This window comes from Equus asinus, chromosome X (assembly GCF_041296235.1).
Source record: "Equus asinus isolate D_3611 breed Donkey chromosome X, EquAss-T2T_v2, whole genome shotgun sequence".
In the NCBI taxonomy this organism is placed as follows: Eukaryota; Metazoa; Chordata; class Mammalia; order Perissodactyla; family Equidae; genus Equus; species Equus asinus.
This window is the reverse complement of record NC_091820.1, coordinates 14,644,757-14,663,433: the sequence shown is the minus strand read 5'-3', so window position 1 is coordinate 14,663,433 and position 18,677 is coordinate 14,644,757. Positions and strand designations below refer to the sequence as shown.

At 46.9% G+C, this 18,677-nt stretch overlaps 1 protein-coding gene across 8 annotated transcripts in view; it reads left to right on the top strand.

Moving 5' to 3' along the window:
- The window catches only part of PHKA2 (phosphorylase kinase regulatory subunit alpha 2), an 84,940-nt gene that overhangs the window by 53,567 nt on the left and 12,696 nt on the right, over nt 1-18,677 (top strand). For 4 of the 8 annotated variants that reach the window (XR_011499624.1, XM_070502025.1, XM_070502023.1 and 1 more), the window contains 12 exons: nt 2,675-2,844; nt 3,615-3,794; nt 6,926-7,014; nt 8,024-8,157; nt 8,584-8,740; nt 9,493-9,572; nt 9,775-9,853; nt 9,960-10,089; nt 10,656-10,757; nt 13,073-13,191; nt 13,968-13,997; nt 17,606-17,776. Coding sequence is in view for 7 of the 8 variants with exons in the window: in XM_070502025.1 (XP_070358126.1) it covers nt 2,675-2,844; nt 3,615-3,794; nt 6,926-7,014; nt 8,024-8,157; nt 8,584-8,740; nt 9,493-9,572; nt 9,775-9,853; nt 9,960-10,089; nt 10,656-10,757; nt 13,073-13,191; nt 13,968-13,997; nt 17,606-17,776 (1,441 nt within the window). In the remaining variant the exon portion in view is untranslated. Of the gene's footprint in view, nt 1-2,674; nt 2,845-3,614; nt 3,795-6,925; nt 7,015-8,023; nt 8,158-8,583; nt 8,741-9,492; nt 9,573-9,774; nt 9,854-9,959; nt 10,090-10,655; nt 10,758-13,072; nt 13,192-13,967; nt 13,998-15,668; nt 15,844-15,929; nt 15,948-17,605; nt 17,777-18,677 lie in introns of those variants that run through there. The other 4 variants (XM_070502029.1, XM_070502026.1, XM_070502027.1 and 1 more) reach the window with 4 other exon arrangements.

Below are 18,677 nucleotides of genomic sequence, written 5' to 3'. Positions count from 1 at the left end.
AGAAAACCCCCAGTGCCCAGGATCTAGCAGGTCCTCAATAAACACTCCTTGAATTGGCTTGGATGTGCTGTCACCTCAAGAATAATTCACAGAACTATACAAATTCCCTAGTGGCCCTCAGAGCAGAGCACCTGAATGGGGCTGCCTTGACCGTTATCCCCTCATTCTCCGTGGAATGATACCCATGCTGGTTTGCAGGCGCACAGTACAGCAGATGCTCCCAGGTATTATGAGTAAGCACCTTGAGTGATGGGGGCTCACCTCCCAGGAAAACCCCTTTTGTTTTTATACCCTATAACTGTCACAAGGTAGAGGTTTTCTCTGTAGCATCTATGCCCTGACCTCTCCGAATCCCCTGGAATATTCCAGAAGGGCCCCAGGAGACCCTCACCATCCAGCCGGCTCCAAGTGAAATGTGGCCTTTCCCAGGCTCTGGGAGGCTTCCATTTGGTCCCTGATGGAATGCCAGTTGCTAAAAGTGTTTGGGCATTGAAGTCAGCCCTTCTTCTCACATCCTCCCCCACCAGGGACCCTGCTGCCACAGTCATTTTTTTTTAATTGTGGTAAAATACACAAAAGATAAAATTTACCATCTTAACCGTTTTAAAGTGTACGGTTCAGTGATATTAAGCACGTTCACCTTGTTGTGCAGCCTATCTCCAGAACTCTTTTCATCTTGCAAAACTGAAACTCTGTACCCATCAAACAACTCTCCATTTTCTCTGCCCCCGGCCCCTGGCAACCGCCGTTCTCCTTTCTGTCTCTAGGTATCTCATCTAAGTGGACTCTTGCAGTATTTGTCTCTTTGTGACTGGCTTATTTCTCTTAGCCTGATGTTCTCAGGGTTGAGTCACTATTTCTAAGTGCTGGGGTTGGCACCTCTGCTCACAGAGCTTGCTGTGGGTTTTGCTGTAGACTTGAAGTGGCCCTCACCCCAAGCTTCTCCTGACCTCTCTCAGGAGTGTCAGCAAGACTGTCCCCAGCATTTTGCCATCTCCATTTCCAGTGCTAGCGCTGTAACTGCAGTTGCACATTTCACCTCTAGTTTGGATAAGTTACCACTTGGTGTATGGCACCATAACCAAGAGGAAATGCCATACACCCGTAATTAACTGTTTTTCAAAATAAACTCGTTAACTGAAATCTAATCATTGTCGTAAGGATACTGTCTGCAGTTAATTTGAGTGCTTGCAGTGTGTTCTTTATTGCTTTGTATGGATTGTCTCATTTAGTCTTCCCTTTGTCATGTGGGCTGTATTCCCATTTTACAGACGAGGAGCTGTAGGCTCAGAGGGCTGGGGGCACAAGACAAACAGGTGCAGAAGCTCTGTGTGAATCCAGAAACAGAGCCCTGACCACCCTGCTGAGTTAGGTGAGGGCTTACAGGAATCAGGAGGGCCTCCTGCTTCTAGAGGATGGCAGAGGAGTCAGAGAACCACAGAAAGGAACAATGCCGCTCCATCAGCTCCCTTTCCTAATAAGTTCTTGATAATTAAAATTGACTCATCTGGGCTTTTTTTCCTTTTGGTCTGAAGGTCTTTAAAAACTGAATTGACTGGGTAGCTTGCTATCAGAAGCCTTTTTTAATTACTGCCTTTCCGCCTTTGACCTTACTCCTTTCAACTCATCAGAGAGAAACTTTCCGTTGTCATTTTCCCCTGCTCCACTTCACCTCCTCCTGTTCTCCAACCTCAGGGTAAAGCAGTCATTAGAACTGGCCCCAGGGCTCCAGGGGGAAAAAGTTTTTGCTTTATTAAAGGGAGACTTTTCTTTCCCTCAGGCCATGTTTTTTTCATGTAGTTCATTTGCCCGTTGAAGCTCAAGCACCTATGAATTCGTTTGCATTGCATCCTTCAATTTACTCCCTAAACGTTTCTCTCAGCTGTTTGAACTACGTCATAATCTGATGCTGGTAGCTCCGAGGCATCCTATTGTTTTCTGCCTCTGGATCTGACATTTTAAGAAGCATGAGGTGCCGGCTTTCTTTCTGTAGGGTGGACATCCTAGTGCTCCCCTAACCTGGGGGTGGACCTGCAGAACTGGAGGCTGCTGCCTTTGCAGCGGGACCCCACACTCCCAAACCAGGCTCCCAGTTATCAGTGGATCTTTCTCAGCCTGACAATGTGATAGGGCCACTCTAGGCAGCTGCTGCAGTCTGGGGATGGCCCGCCCATCACATTCCTTCTAGAGAGAACTTTGGCTCTGAGACTTGCCTCGCATCATAATACCTGTGCCTGTGTGACCATATTGCGTGGCAGACACTCATAAATGATGGCTTGAGTGCTCCCAGAGAATTGTTGCTTATGGTTTTGTTCTGGTCCAGTCATTTTAGGGCAAAAAATCCCCAAGGGTTGGTTCTGGTTAAAAGTAGTTTGCTCAATATGTTCTGTTAAACTTTGGTTGGTTCAGTAAAATAGATTTATATTTGCTTTGGGTTTGAGAGTAAGAAATCAGCATGATTCATTTTGGCTTTTAATATGCCATGTGTTGACACTTCTTACTTGCTACTGAATTTTCATTGTCATTTCTTGACTGAGTACTTATATGGGGAAGTCTGCAGAGTGATGTTATTGACTCTGGCCGAAGCTCCACCTGGGTGTTGAAAAGTCTCTCAACTCATAGTGGAAGTTTGTCCACATGCACCTGTATCTCTAACATAGTGTCTTCTTGGCAGAGTAAAATTGGGGAGCCTTTCAGAATTTCTCACCACATCTTTCTACACGTATCTGACCTTCCTGGATCCAGACTGTGAAGAGAAGTTGTTTGATGATACCGGTGAAGGGAACTTCAGTCCTGATAGTGATTCCGATTTGGGGGGATATTTGGAAGACGCCTATAATCAAGGTACGGCTTGGAGTGCCTTTGCAGACGGTTCATTGAATTTATTTAAACCTTGGCATTGTGATAATATTGCCCTAAGACTGAAGCACAGAAAATGATTGGTAATTAACATGACAAAAAGAGGCTTTGGAATATTAAAATGAATAAAATGCAGGTTTAAAAACCTAAACTGCAAAAGTGGGGCTTTTTTAAACCTAGAGGGACAAAGAGTTTCAGGAATGAGGACTTTTCACAAAATATATTCTGAAGACAGAAACATACTGCCTGAATTTTCAAAGGAATGGTAGAATGATCTAGGTTTGGTTGCATATGAGTGATGAAATCCTATGTATATAAAATTTCTCTAACTGAACAAGATTTTGGGTTGAAGTGACCTGTTTTTTACTTTTAGATAGTACTTGAGATTGGGGCTGGGGTTCTATAATGCTTAGCTCACTCATGGCAAATTAAAACAAAAAGATCGGGTGTTGGCTGCTGGCCCTCAGGTTGTCTTACATTATCAGTTCATCTTGGGATAATGTGCTGTAAACACTATCTTGACCTGTATTTTCTTTTCCTAGGATGAAGTTTTCCAAACAGTAACTTTATAAATACATACATTATCTATGTAAATCTCTTTATTCTTCGCGGGTGGGGTTGGGGTGCAAATATCTATATCAAAATGTTGACTTCCACCACATCTACTAAGCACTGTGTGATACGCACAATCACTCTTATGCATTTGGAATATTTCTGCAGCTTATTTTCATTGGCTCTTTTTCTTGCTTGTCCAGTCACAGAAAGCCAGGACGAACTTGACCAGTATATCAACCACCTCCTGCAAAGCACATCATTGAAGTGCTATCTGCCTCCTCTTTGTAAGAGAACCGAAGACAGCCACGTTTTCAGTGCCATCCACTCCACTTGGGATATTCTTTCTGTGATGGCAAAAGCAAAGGGTTTGGAAATTCCATGTACGTTATTAACTCTTTTCTGCCTGTTAAAATAACATCTTTTATCAAAGTAATGCATGAGCATAATTTAAAAGTCAAAGAATTCTAAAAGACAACAAAATGCAGATGTTTCCTGCCTCACCCCATCCCTCCCCTCTGCCCCCAGTTTCTACTTAGAAGCAACCACTTTCATCTCTTAGCTGTTTCTTCTGGTATTTACGTCTCTCCATATTTCTAAAATAATGTGTGTATGCCACTGTCTTTTGATGCATTGACTTGATTCAGTATCTGTTGCCTTTCCCTTATGTGGGTGAGGATTTAGCTATCTTAAATCACCACTCCTCTATTTCGCTTTCCCTAAACTACCAATGTAGTTGTGTTAAAGTTTGATTAAACCAGTATTCACTCTTTGTATTATTTTATGTATGAAAATATTATTTCCAACTGAGCATTATAGTATACTATTATTATATTATTGTTTATACTTTTTGTTTTTTCTAAAGTTAATAGTTGCCCTATCTTTTAATTTGCCTTCCTTTCTACACCTTCTAATGGGCTTGCAATACAAATTCCCACAAGGTCAATCATATCCATGAATCTCTTCGTTCCACTACTTTTCTTAGAGCCCACAAGTCTCCTTCTGTCTGGCTGATTGCACTCTAGGCCTGTTGCATACCTGGCATCCTGGGATTTCTCTTTACTGTAATCCTTGGAATCTCCTTTGCTTATCTCTTCAGTTGGGTTTCCTGTTTCCTGAATCTGACGTGTTCCCCTTTCCCAATTTATTCCTTTGGCAGAGCACATTCTAGAATAGTTTCAATAGGTTAAAAACATGGTACAATGGAAGAGGGTGTGGTGATATTTCTGAAGTTCACTTCCCCTTTTGGCCTGGTTGCCCTCCATATCCGGAATGTAGATTTTATCCTTGGCTCTTCCTTCACCGTCATCCTGGAGAGTTCTTTGAGACATCCTTGGCTCTTGTGTTGGCTCTCCTCTTTTCTGTATCTCAACTTTTCCTCTTTTTTAGCTTACTCTCTTATTTTGGTAGTTGAGAAACAGTGCATGGTTAGTAACATTGTTGAGATCTTGCAAGTCTGAAAATATCTACAGATATTCTATATCCATTTGAGAGTTTGGCTGGGTATAGAATTCTAGATTGAAAATAAATTTCTCTTCAGAATTTTGAAAGCATCACTTCATTGTCTTCTTGCTATGAGTGTTCCTATTGAGAAATCTAAACCCACTCTGATTTCTAATCCTTCAAATATAAACTGTTTTTTCCTTTGAAAGTTTTTAGGATCTTCTCTGCTCCCAGGTTCTGAAATTTCAGTGATGTGCCTTGATCTGGGTGTATTTTCATCCACTGTGTTGGGTACTCAGTTGGCCTTTTTAATCTGGAAACTTATGTTTCTCAGTCCTGTAAAGTTTTTCTGAGAAATTTCTTGACTCATTCCCTCCCCTACGTTTTCTCTGATCTCTCTTTCTGGTATTCTGTGATTCCAATGTTGACCTCCTGGAGATGCCCTCATCCTTTCTCTTCTGTCTTCCATTTCTCTATCTTTGGCTCTGTTCTGAGGACAATTGCTTCAACTTTTTGTTCCGCCCCCTCAGTTGAGGTTTTTTTCACTTTTGCTATCATGTTTCAAATCCTTGTCTTCTGAATTACATCTGTTCTTATTTCCTGCATGCAATATAATTTCTCATTACTCTAAGAATATTAATAGCAGGGCTTTTTATTTTTGGTTGTTTGTTTTTACATGTTCTTCTCCCTAAATGGCTTCCATTTCCCCCAAGTCAATTTTTCCTTGTTTTTTTGGTTTAGAGTCTTTCCTCCAATGCTGGGTGTTCCTTGGTTATCTGCTCATGCATGAGACTCTCCAAGCATGTTGGCGGGGCCTGTTGGGTTTGTGGGTATAGTCTGGGTGGATTTCCCATAGATAGTCTCTAATCTCCTTTGCCATCTCTTTTTTGACAGGTAAGGATCTTGTTGCCTGGAGCTATACAGTTACTTATCCCCCCTAAGAAATGTCCCCAGGCCTTCAGACATGCTGGTCAGCACCCCCTCCAGAGGCACACCCCTTTTTTCCCTCTTCAAAAAGACCCACCAGTCTTCTGTCAGGGTGAACAGGGCAGTGCCAGGCTGTGTGGAGTTGAGGAAGGCATCTTGGGAGCTCAAGATGGAGCTTGGGAGCTTCTCACACAGCTTCTGCCCAGTCTTCCTTATTTTGGACACCCTCTTTGGACCCCCTAGTTCCAGAGGTATGCGGAGCAGCAAGCTCCTGAGACTTCTGAGGATCCTCTGATGTAAATCTGACTGGTTCTTGGTTTTTCACACTGCAAACTTGAGGTTTGGTTGCCTTGTATCTGGTAAATCAGTTATCTTTCATCCATCAGCTTTCTTGCTTCCAAAACGTTGTTAACTATTGTCTTCTCTCGTGCTTTCCCCTATTTTTGAGGATTTGTCTTTTTTAAAAAATATATATATTATTTTCTGTAGTGTTAATGGGGGGGTTGAGAGGAAGTAAAGTTAAAATATATGTTTGATTCACTAGGGTAACCTGGAGGTCTATAAATAACTTTTAAATATGCCTCATCTTTACCTTTAAAACTTCCTCTTTTCCCAAGATGATATGATGTAGCCTGGAAGACACTGATGGCTTAATGAATAAATATTGATAATCATAACATCCAAAGGTGGTGAAAAAAACAGAAGCCCTAACACTAGGTAGTGGCAAATTGAAACACATACTGGACAGGAAGCTGGGACACCTTGATTATGAGAAGGCCAATGATCTTGGACAAATGGTCTACCTTCTTTGGTTCTCAGTTTCCGCATCTGAAAGAAAAAGAGGTCAGGCTCAGTCAGTCCTAAGGCTCCTTTCAGTCCCAAGATGCTGTGTAATTTTCCCTGAATTCCAGGAAGGAAAAGAGAAATTCAACTCCTCAGCCAGAAAGCAAGATCCAAGTCCTGCTCACTTCTTGCTCCCAGATTTAACACATGATGTGGCTACACGATAAATTCTTGTTGAAATTAATTGAACTAAGTAATCATTTCTTTAATTGGTTTGTATTGAATAAGAAGTACCTCTCAAAAGAAGTATTTTATCTTTCCTCCTCCTTAGAAGAGGTCTCATAAGTCTTTTGTTTTCCAGTTGTTCCTATGACTTTGCCAACTAAAGTTCTAAGTGCCCACCGGAAATCACTGAATCTTGTTGATTCTCCTCAGCCACTCCTAAAAAAGGTAAAGTGTTTAGAATCGCTTTTTGAAAAAGTGTAATGTTCTTCAATGCTTGTGTAGTCCCAAGAACTCTTTTGAATGGTTGAACTCAAAAGAAAGCATATTTCTTGAGATCCAGGACTTTTAGGGTTAGACGTTCTGGGTTTCCTTGTGAACCGGCTCACTTAGTTGGCTGGAATCTGCTTTGTGTCAGTATGCACAATGAATTTGATGTGAACCTTTATATTTTGCATCTAGGAAAATACTGACTTTCTGGCTGCTCGTCAGAATCTGTGTCACACTAGAGGAAAGAAGCTAGCTCACTATCTAGCCCTGTCCTGTGCCAGCCAGCCAAGGCCGGCTACTTGGAGAGTAGGGTACAAAACTGGAAAAAGATTCCTCAGGAGAATAAAATCTCAAGGCATTCCCCACTGGTTCCCATAATTTGTTCTTTTATCCAGAAGTCTTTCTTGATTTTATCCCACATGAATAGAAAGATTCAGCATCTGTGGGAGAATATTTTAACCTCAATTTTAGGTTAAAACTCACATGCTTTTTGTATTTGATTTGCTTTTTATAAATTATTTTCTTGAAATCTAACATACATAGGGAACAGTGTATGAGGTGTAAGTGTAGAGCTCAATGAGTCATCGCTGAGCCGATAGACCGTGCAAATGACCAACCGCCCTTTGTGCCCCTGCAGTCGCTCCCTTCCCGTCCGCTCCAAAGGTAACTGCTGCCATGACTTCTCACACCAGGGGTTAGTTTTGCCTGTTTTTGAGCTTTGCATAGATAAAACTTACACATATTTTAACCTGTTCAGTTCAGCCTCTTGCAAACATTGACTAACACAGTGATTCACTGGTCCAAAATAGTAAAGCATATAAATAAAAAGCTACAAAAGATCCACTGAAAGCTTGGAGATGGGTGCAGCCACAAAGTTCCAAGACCAGGTTGGTGTGTCACTTCCTGATCTTCTAAAAGATCACACCCTCAACCCATCTCCCCTGCTCTTTGTCTGCCGTGTGGCCAGGCCCCCGAAGATGACTCCCAGTGGCCCAGAGATGACCGTGGTGATGTGGACTGTGAGAAGCTGGTTAAGCAGCTGAAAGATTGTTCGAACCTACAGGACCAAGCAGACATTCTATACATTCTGTATGTAATAAAGTAAGTTTACCATCTTCACTAGGTTGAACTTTCTCCGTTCTCCTTGATTCTCTCTCCTACTCTTCTTGGCCTTCCAGCAAGCCAGGTCATGATTTTATTCACCCAGATTAGCCAGGATCACCATGAACAGTCTTCCGTCCCCTTCCCTGCCTGCCCTTCCATTCCCTTTCCCTGCTCGCTTGCTGGCCTCCCAGGACGAGAACGCTGGGTGAGGCCAGGATCTCACCATTTTCCAATGTTAGACTTCTGTTTCAGATAGGAGGAGTGCTTTGGTGAGATGCAACCCTCTCGGTGAGACACAGAGGCACTGGGAGGGCCCCTAGCACTTGGCAGAATGCACAGTGATTCATTCCCCTGCTTGCCGAGTGAGCTCTGCTGCAAGAGAATCTGGCCTTTAAACATTCCGGGTTTTCTCTCTCTCGACAGGGGCCCCAGCTGGGACACAAATCTCTCCGGACAGCACGGGGTCACCGTTCACAACCTCCTCAGTGAGCTCTATGGGAAAGCTGGCCTGAACCAGGAGTGGGGTTTGATTCGCTATATCTCTGGTCTGCTCAGGAAGAAAGTGGAGGTCCTGGCCGAGGTCAGAGGCATTGCGCACGGGCTGTCCATTTGTCCTTTTTAACCCCATGCCCTCTTCCACTTCCAATCTTCCTATTACGAAAGCTGGAGGCAAGCACCTCTTATTTGTAAAGGAAACCAGTTATTTAATATATAGATGGAGCAGGCCCTCCTCTCCTGACCTCCCACTGCTCTTGGAAGGCAATGAAATTCAAGTTGATTAGTTTTGTTCCTTCTTAGCTACAGAAAAAGATTTACCAAGAAATAAAATGAAAACGCTCTGGCCTGGCCCCCTCTTAAACAGAACTCTCTTATGTCTGCACATCTGCAGTACAATCAGCATTAGTATTTTAACCCCTAGGCGGGCCCTGCAAAATCCGAAACTGCTTTCTTAGAGTTCAGTGTTGTGGTAAGGTGACAGTATTTGTTATCTATGGATTATGGTGAAACTGGCAATTTAGGACTCTACTGTGGTCATTAACCCTTAACATCAGTATCTTAGGACTCATAACAGCCCATCCTGCTTGTGGCATATAAGGGCCAGGCCTAGGGCCACATCCTGGGGACACAAAGATCACTGGGACCCAGCCCTGCCTGGGTTGCTCAGTGTGGGGGTCTATGTATGAATTTTTCAAGTAAGTGGCAACATGGGTCATAAAGTTTGTAAAGGAAAATTTATGATCTTATTGGTGGTGGTGCTTCCCTGTTGGCTTTGCTAATATCTGTTTCTTCCCTCACCCCCTTGCCGCCTCGCCCTTTTTCCTAAATGGATAGGCCTGCACGGACCTGCTGTCACACCAGAAGCAGCTCACAGTGGGCCTGCCACCAGAGCCCCGGGAGAAGATCATCTCTGCGTAAGTCATCAGCCTGGGGGCCTCAGGTTTGTGGTGGATCGTGGGGAAAACATCAGTGCCATCCACTGGTCAGGAAGAGGGTCTTTTAAAAGACACTATCACTTGGGAGCTTCCAGCACGGAAAATGGGGACCTTCCCCGGAGGGCGAGGAGGCAGCCCTCCTGGGCATCTTTCATGGTGTTTGTGTCCTGCTTCTTCCTAGGCCCCTTCCCCCCGAGGAGCTCACAAAACTTATCTACGAAGCCAGTGGGCAGGACATCAGCATCGCCGTCCTCACACAGGTCAGCTGGCCAGGGAGGGACAGGGCTGCGGCCTTCTCTGGGTGGCAGGGGCCCCTCTGCCACCGCCTGGGCTCTAAAACGCTGTCTCCACATGTGTCTGCGTCAGGAGATTGTGGTTTACCTGGCGATGTACGTCAGGGCACAGCCCAGCCTCTTCGTGGAGATGCTCAGACTCCGGATTGGACTGATCATTCAAGTGATGGCCACCGAGCTGGCACGGAGCCTGAACTGTTCAGGTGTGGTATGCGGGGGCAGACTCTCCAGCGGCTCCCACAGCTCCCGCACCCACCCGCCCTGCCTTCTGGGGAGCCCTGCCCAAGTATGCTGGAATCCAGGCTCCTGAGCCTTTGCGTGTGCTCCTGCTTTACCAGGTTCTCTTATTTAGATGTACCTTCCACCAAGCCGTCCAGCACAGGGTGGGGAATTTCGTATGTCAGGGAGAATGAGGCACTAGAATCTTCCACTCTGCTCCTGACATCTAAGTCCGTTACTGTGTCTCCTTGTGGTGAGATGTCATCCCCCATTTAATGACACCTACGCTGGGAGAAAGCCTACCGACTTTAAATATGTAAGTCAACTGTCAGATGCCTAACACTGGGATCATTACAGCATGAAAAATTATACAGTTTAAACAGCAGCATTTAGAATCACCAAGGATCAGCACATTTCAGCCCTGAATAAGTGGTGAGGTAATCCTGAGCAGAGAGGCCTGCCACAGCATCCTTTGTCACTCCCTCCCAACTCATCCTTCACCTACTGCCAGCCCAGTGTCTGGGACACTTAACAAGATGTTTGTTTTTAGGAGAAGAAGCTTCTGAAAGTTTGATGAACCTCAGCCCATTCGATATGAAAAGTCTCTTGCACCATATTCTAAGTGGAAAGGAGTTTGGAGTTGAAAGAAGTGGTAAGTAAATGCTTGTTTTATCTCTGTGGGGAGGGGACCTGACATGTCCAGCGTCGCCTGGAACTGCGTCATTTGTGTACCAGTCGACATCAGTAATCGCGATTTGAGACATAACGTATGAGGGTAAGGTCCTAATTTACTGAGAGGAACACAGTCCTAGGTTGGAGGTTACCCTTGCAGGGCTTTGTGACCCCTCGTAGGCTTGCTGAGAGCTGTGGTCGCTCATGGGCGTGGTGTGCACACCGCTGCATCCTGGCCTGCTGCCCGCCTCCTGCTGCCATAGGTCCAGGTGCCATCACTTGCGCACAGGTGTTAGGAAGTGGTGAGGTGACCAGACTGTCAGGATGAAAGGGCTATCTATCTTTTTACATCACCTGAGCACCCCGCCTTTGGTTTGGGTAGAACCATTCTCAACCAGTGCCTCCTTAGCTAACTTCACGGGGCCGGGAGAAGAACCCTCTACAACCCCACAGCACCTGCTTGCTGAGTGAGTTCGCCTTGGCCCCATCTTGTTGGCTCAGTCTTATCTCCACCGGAACCCTGTTTGCACTGCTAGGAAATACAATCGCCTGAGTCCTGGTGGAATTCTGTTCTCAAATGCTCCCTAATTATAATTGAAGCAATTATCATTTCTCCTCTTCATAATAAAGTGAAATGATTTGCAGACACATTTGTGAATTTATTTCATCAAGTCAAAGAAATGCAGTGTGGGCTGTCATTCTTTTTCTTTAATAAGGAGGACATCGAGTACTTCATGTTTTTTCCCCAGAGTGTGTGCCCACCGGCAGACAAAGACAGCCTCATGCAATCAGATGTGTTTCGGTGGCTTTTCTCCTTTCCTGAAGGAAGAGCGCTCGAGATCCTTTTCCAAAAGTCATTTTCAGTTCTTTCAAATGCACAGTCCTTGACACGTAAATATACAAGATAAATATTTAATGCGTTCTGTTCATCAAAATAATATACATGATTTGACACAGATAATTACTAAAAATTTGTTATTAGATATAAAGCTATAGATGCTTACAAAACTAGGACCAGAGTAATGTCACTTTTGAGTGACAAAATATGTCTAACTGCAAGTTAGGCCAGAAGAGGTCCCATCTTTTTACATAACATCATTTTGTTAATTGTCCTTGGCAGTTGTTCAATTTTTATGAATTAAGCTGAAACAGTCTTAGAATTTTGATTAAATCCTGAGATGTCTAAGAAATATTTCCAGCTAATGCCCACCCCATACAAGTCCCACTCTAGCTTCCCAGACCCCTTTGGCTTCTGTTTTCCACTTTCCTGGTGTCCCTCTCTCCTCCCTTTCTGGTAATGATCGAGTTTCCTTGGTGGGTTCTTCCTTTTCTGCTGTCCTTTAAATATTGGTGTCCCCGACTCCTTATTTGTCTCAACTCCAGGGGAGTGCCCTCCACTCCCATGGCTTCAGTGGTGGGTTGGGTGGGAAGGTGGTGCATGCAAGGGGTGCTGCCCGAGGAAGTGATCTTTGAGCTGGGCCTGCAGACAGGGAGGATGTGCCTGACAGAGGGAAACAGGACAGGAGGGAGCAGCACGTGCAAATGCCCAGCAGTGTATGGCTGGCCCAGAGTGGAGAGCTAAGAGGGGCAGGTGGGGCTCAAGTCGCTGGGGCTTTGTGTACCGCTGGGAAGATTGTTTGGGCTTTATCCTGAAGACAGAGCTAGGCCTGGAGCGATTCCAAGTGGGCAGTGACATGATCACACTTGCCTTTTAGAGTGATCACTGTGACCACAGCATGGAGAACTGGTTAGTGGGGGGCAGGGCCGCAGACAGGCGTGGTCCCAAGGCTGCTGCAGCAGGTGGGAAGTGAGGTGATGGAGGCCTCCCTGCCTGTGATGGCAGCAGCGCACTGACCCTCAGGCAGCCACATCTCCTCCGCCTCCAGCCCTCGGTCAGCTTGTTCTCCTAGGACTTCCCTCTCCAGCCCAAGGCCCCTTAATTGGGTGGTCTCAGTTTTCTACAAGGAAACTTTTGGAGAAATAAAAAATTATTTTAAAAAAATATACCCAATTCATGAAAGGGTTTTATGGCCACTCACTTTTTTCTACATGCTGCTTAAGTGATGTTCTTTCATCCATTTCCTCAAACAAGTATTGAGCTTGCGCTGTGTAGCAGGTCCTGTTCCAGGTGCTGGAAGCAAACAGCACTGGCCAGGGCAGATGAGGCCTTCCTCCTCTAACAGAGTTTCTAATCAAGGGGGGAGATCGACACAGATGAAAATGAGCACGTCACATGCATTCATCTCAGGGTGGATGCTGTGTACTTCCTAAGACCCACGTGTGTTTCCTCTCCAGTGCGACCGATCCATTCCTCCGCATCCAGCCCCGCCATCTCAATCCACGAGGTGGGCCATACTGGAGTCACCAAAACCGAGAGGAGTGGCATTAACAGGCTGAGGAGTGAGATGAAACAGGTAAGAAGAGCTCTTGGCGGTGGCAGCCAGGAAAGAAGTGGCTTCCTACCTGGGCTCAGCTCAGAAAGTGATAGAAATTGGGGCATGCAGGGTGCAGCCTGCTCTTTTTAGAGGACATGAGATCCCTCCTGTCCTGGAATCTGAGCACACCTCTGTACCCAGATATCCCAGAGCCACTCGTGCGGTCACACGTGGTAACATATTACGTGAACATTCTGGAAAACACCCTTCCCCATGTTTGCCTCTGTTGGCGAGAGCCACTCTTTCAAGTGGGCCACAGCCGTTTAAAAAGTAGGGTCATGCAAAAGCTCATTGAATCATCTCTCCATCAAACGTGGCCTTCAAATGAAATAAGAAGAGGAATCTAGAAATAGGATGGAATGCTTGTGATACCTGTAGTCCCCACCAGCCACAGGTGTCTCTTTTCTTTGTTTACCTTTATTTAATTCACAATAAATTCCTTCTGAACTGACCCCACAGGACTGCAAGTCAACAGCTTTTTGGTCCTAATGTGCCGGGTCCTGTGCTAGAACTTGACCATAAGCTACAGTAGGAAATAGTTTCCTTCTGACCATGACCTGCAGGGGGAAACGCACCCAGATTTTCTTCTCCATTTCAAATGATGGCTCACTCGATTGAGTCCGTGAGGCACTGGTGGGCCTCACCCTGTAGTTGGACCAACACTTCCCTGGACTGTCTAGAGGGTGGTAGAAGTAGGAGGCATCCTTGATTCGAAAGTGCTTTTTGTTTACTGCCTGCTGTATTTTTATTTTCAGATGACTAGGCGATTTAGTGCTGACGAACAGGTGAAACATCTGTCTTGTTCCATCCCTTACTGTGTGTGCTTCATGTTCTTTCTCGCTTGAATGTAGAAAGCGAGGCTGTCAATATGGAGAATCTGAATGCGTGGAGAATGGGTCTGCCCATCAAACAGGCTTGGATGGAGGGCACTTCGCAGGTGGTGGCAGGCAGCCCCAGGGACAGGCAGCCCTGGGGACAGGCAGAGTGCTGGACTTGAAAGCAGGAGAAATGACCTTGCCCCATGCCTTTAAGAAAAATCCATGTATCAAATTCTTGGGTTTTGCAGGATACTTTTTGAAAGAGATGGTCCCGGCTCTGCCTTGGCAGGAGTTTCTGTTCAGACAAAGGGAAACAAATAGGGAAAAGTAAAATGTGGTCATTGTTTATAATAGTAGAAAGAAAACTGCTATTCTTGTCCCCAGATTGCCTGGGGGAATTTCACCCTAGAAGGAAAAGAAAGAAATGTAAGAATACCGTTCTCTTATTACCCTTGGGACACTCCTCCTCCTCCTCCTTCCAGAAAATTGGAGTCACATTCCTAATGATTTAATGGCTCCATGACTGAGAGAGCGTACAGGAATCACATAATGACGTGCAGATTCTATACTTCATCCCAGGGAAAAACATACGTGCTCGCTTCTTCTAATTTATGCCCTTTTCAAGTAAGAACAGACTTTCCAAACATCTTCCTTTGCCAGCCACTCGGTGGCACCATCTCTCTGGTTACCCACATGCTGATGGCGGCTGACGGAGGGTGAATGTGGGTGCTTCCTCCTGCCTCCATTTAATGCCATCCTTGCATGTTATGGGGACAAAACTATCACCTTTCTTCTTTGATGGGTTTAGACTCAGTACGAGTTTTGTATTTGGCCACTTACATCAAGGACATATATTATTCTGTATCCCAAACTTAATAGATGCCGTGGCATTTTAAATTTATATTCACTTTTGTTTTTTCTGGGGAAGATGAGCCTTGAGGTAACGTCTGTGCCAGTCTTCCTCTATTTTATATGTGGGATGCTGCCACAGCAAGGCTGACGAGTGGCACAGGTCCACACCCGGGATCCCAACCTGCAAACCCGGGCCGCCAAAGGGGAGCGCATCAAACCCACCTAGGCCATGGGGCTGGCCCCCTCTATTTACTTTTGCGAGAACACCATGGGTGCGTGTGTGTGCGCTCAGGCACTATCTCCATGCAAGTTAAGGGTACATTCTAGATTTTCAGATGAAGAAATATTTGTTTGGCAAAAGGTCATCAGCAGATCTTCTTCATTCATTTAACAGATAGGTGTTGAATGCCAGAAGGTACCAGATGCTAAATGCTGGTTATGGGTATTTTGTAGATTTTCACAACACTTAACGTGAAAGATTAGCATTTCACAGCTGTAACTGGGAAATAAATTGTGTCCTAACTTGATGAGGCACTCTCCACATAGGACTAGAATGTGGTAACATGTCTTACTCAGAGAGAGCGCGTTTCCCAGTTCTCCATTGCACGGAGCCGCAGAGCTCTGCCCATGCCCGTCTCACTGGGGCTGTTTGCCTGGTTGGTAAGTGAGAACTTCCATACGCCGCCACCTCTGCGCCTTCTTTCTGCTGCCATTCTGTGTCCTCCTCTCTGCTTGCGTCCTCTGGTGTCACTGCACATGACTGAGTGGACTCTCTTTGTCTTGTAGCTCTTTTCTGTGAGCCAGGCTGTGTCCAGCAGCGTGCATTCCTCCAAGTCTGCAGTAAACCACGAGTCTCACCTGTTGTCCTCCTCACCGCCACCTCCTCGTTTGTGGTGTCTGAATCCTCTTGTTGCCCTTCTCGTGCTCCCACCTCATCCTTAACTCCCGAAGATTTGAACAGGTTTAAGTGTTTTCATTTGACTGTCATTATGAGGAGAGTCTAGAAAGCAAGCCGAGAAGGTCTTGAACTGAGCTTTGTTTGTCCAGGAGCTTCTGGAACCTTCGAGGCATTGGTTCTGTGCCTTTCTATTGAGCCATGGTGGTGAACCACTGCCTGCACGTGCTGACTAGCACTTTGTACTCCTGATGCCCCTGCTTGGTGTGAGGCCCCAGATCGAGTGGACGACTAGGAAACTTCTAATTGCAGAGGCGAGCCCGCATCTTCCTCCCGAAACTAGGAGAAAACCAGCTGAGTCATTGATGAGTGCGGCTGTAATTACTTTTATTTGTATCTAATTGTTGCCGTATTTAAATGGCAGTAATGAGCCTAATGGAATAACCCAGCTTAACAGCCTTTTCAAAATAAGATCTGATGAAGTCAAAATGAGTGCATGGAGAAAACTCCTGCCTCCTGCCCTGCTAGCATGCTTAACATTTGGATTTCATTTTTAAACCTTTAATTTTTATGTTGTGCATTGAGAAATGAAAGTGCCAGATAGTCTAGAACAAAGATAACGTGAAGGATGAAGGTTTTCCCTTTCCCAACCTGCAGACCCTTCCGTCCACAGAAGCAGGCCGTGAGCTCTGCTGTAGGGAGGGTAGGTGGCGTGGCCTCAACTGCCTGATGCTCACCCCCACACTGAGCGCACCCCACTTGCAGGCGTGCTCGCCAGGCCCCCACTGGGAGCCTCGCAGAGCTGCCTCTGCAGCGGTGGGCAGGCCCACCAGTCCCTGAGGCCAGAGGCAAAACTACTGGCCCTGTCCCAGCGCTCCCCTCACGGAGGCCAGAGTAAGTCCAGCCTCAGGCGAGAAGGTGGGAAGGAGATGCCGCCCTTTCCCTCAGCTTCAGCAGAGCACGTCTTCCCAGCTGCCGTTGCCCCAGATTAGGCTAAAGGCCCGTGCTGAGAACAGGCATCGCAGAAAGCAGATTGAAAAGGACGCATGGCTATACCATAATCTCGGAGGTCCCTGCTACGAAATGCAGATTCCCAGCCTTGACTTTCTGTCTTTGGCCCCAGACCCTCCTCTGCTCCGTGATGGATTGCATTCACGTGGCACCTGCGCTATGGGGAGGTGACTGCCACTTCTCTGTGGCACTGCAGAAGGAAGGGGGGGCACGTTGGCATTTGTCTCCCGGGGCTGTGGCGGCTCCGAGGGGCTCCCCTGCTCCAAGGGCCGGGATCTCTCTCCAAGCCCTCCTGCAGCAATGCCAGGAGGCCTTGGTAGTGACACTGCCCACCATGAGCACTTCGCACAAGCCAGGTATACTCTCAGGGTGTTGTGTGTCCTCATTGAGTGAGTGCTGGCAGACAGCTCCCTGAAGGGGGTCCGACTATGTCCCCATGATGCAGATGAGCCTGAGGCCTGGAGCTAGTGCTAGGGGTTGATGCAGCTAGTGTTGAGCTGGGATTCGCAGCCCGACCCCAGAGCCCGCACCCTTACCTGCTCGGCCTCCCGCTGTCAGGTCAGGGTCCTTTGCTGCTACCCTTCTTGGGGGCTGGGAGGGGTGCAAAGAAGGAGTTCAGTAACCAAATCGGTGCATTAAAGAGTTAATCCAGCTTCAAGAAACGGCCAAGGTCAAATCAAGGAACCAAATTCCTCTCTGGGCAAAAGGTCATCTGGTATCTTTGACTAGTTCACTGAGCCGCCCTTCACTACGGCCAGCACACCCTTGCAGCACAGGCCGTGAGGCTTCTGAAGGCCGTGTGCTGTCTGTCTTACAGAGGTCCAGCACCCCGTCCTCGCCCACTGGCACATCATCGTCAGACTCAGGCGGGCATCACATTGGCTGGGGGGAGCGGCAAGGCCAGTGGCTGCGCAGGAGAAGGCTGGACGGGGCCATCAACAGGGTCCCTGTGGGATTCTACCAGAAGGTGTGGAAGATCCTTCAGAAGGTGAGCTTGGCCACTGTGCTGCAGCACACAGGCCTTGGTACTGGAGGACACGTGCTCCCAGGGAAGTGAACCATCCCTTCTTACTCCCTTGGTGGGGCGTGGTGGCACCTACAGGTATTAGGTAGCCTGCGACTACAGAACAAGCAGACACACAGCCCCGCCCTCTGGGAGCTCACAGCCTAGAGCAGGGTTTCTCCATCCGGGCACCACTGATGTCTGTGGCTGGGCAATTCTTTGTTGGAGCTGCCCTGTGCATTGTGGGATGTTAAGCAACATCCCTGGCCTCCACCCACTAGATGCCAGTAGCACCCCCTCCCCGAGTTGTGACAACCAAAAATGTCTCCAGACATTGCCAAGTGTCCCCTGGGCAGCAAATTGCCCCTGGTTGAGAACCACTGGCTGTAACCACAGCAAGTTAGATAAAGTGGCAGCCCAAGCTGTGTGGGACCACCTTTGACATATTTTAGGAACATAGAAAAGTCACAAGATAAACAAGAACCAGAGAAAACACCGTGACAGGTGACCTGGAACAGCCCCCCCAGGCCTGTATCCGAGCCATTCAGCAACGTGACAGAGTACCTCCTCTCTGCAGGGCACCGAGTGGGGTACTAAGGGCTGCCAGTCTGACCCTGAGTCCCAGGCGCCCTGAAGGCACTATCGCCACACACCCTGGCAGCCTCTGCTTCCCCACCTGGAAGACCAGGGTTGGGGGGACCTCCAGACCCGCTCCCCTTAGCCAGCTGGCTGCCACGCCTGTGGCCCTTAGACAGGCTGCGTTCTTAAAACATCAGCAGAGGTCATCAAAAACAGATGCAAGGTGACAGCCACAGCCTCCACTGCCTTACCTGAGTGTGGGAGAGCCCGCCCGAACACCGAACGCCTGTTGCTAAGGAGGGGTCAG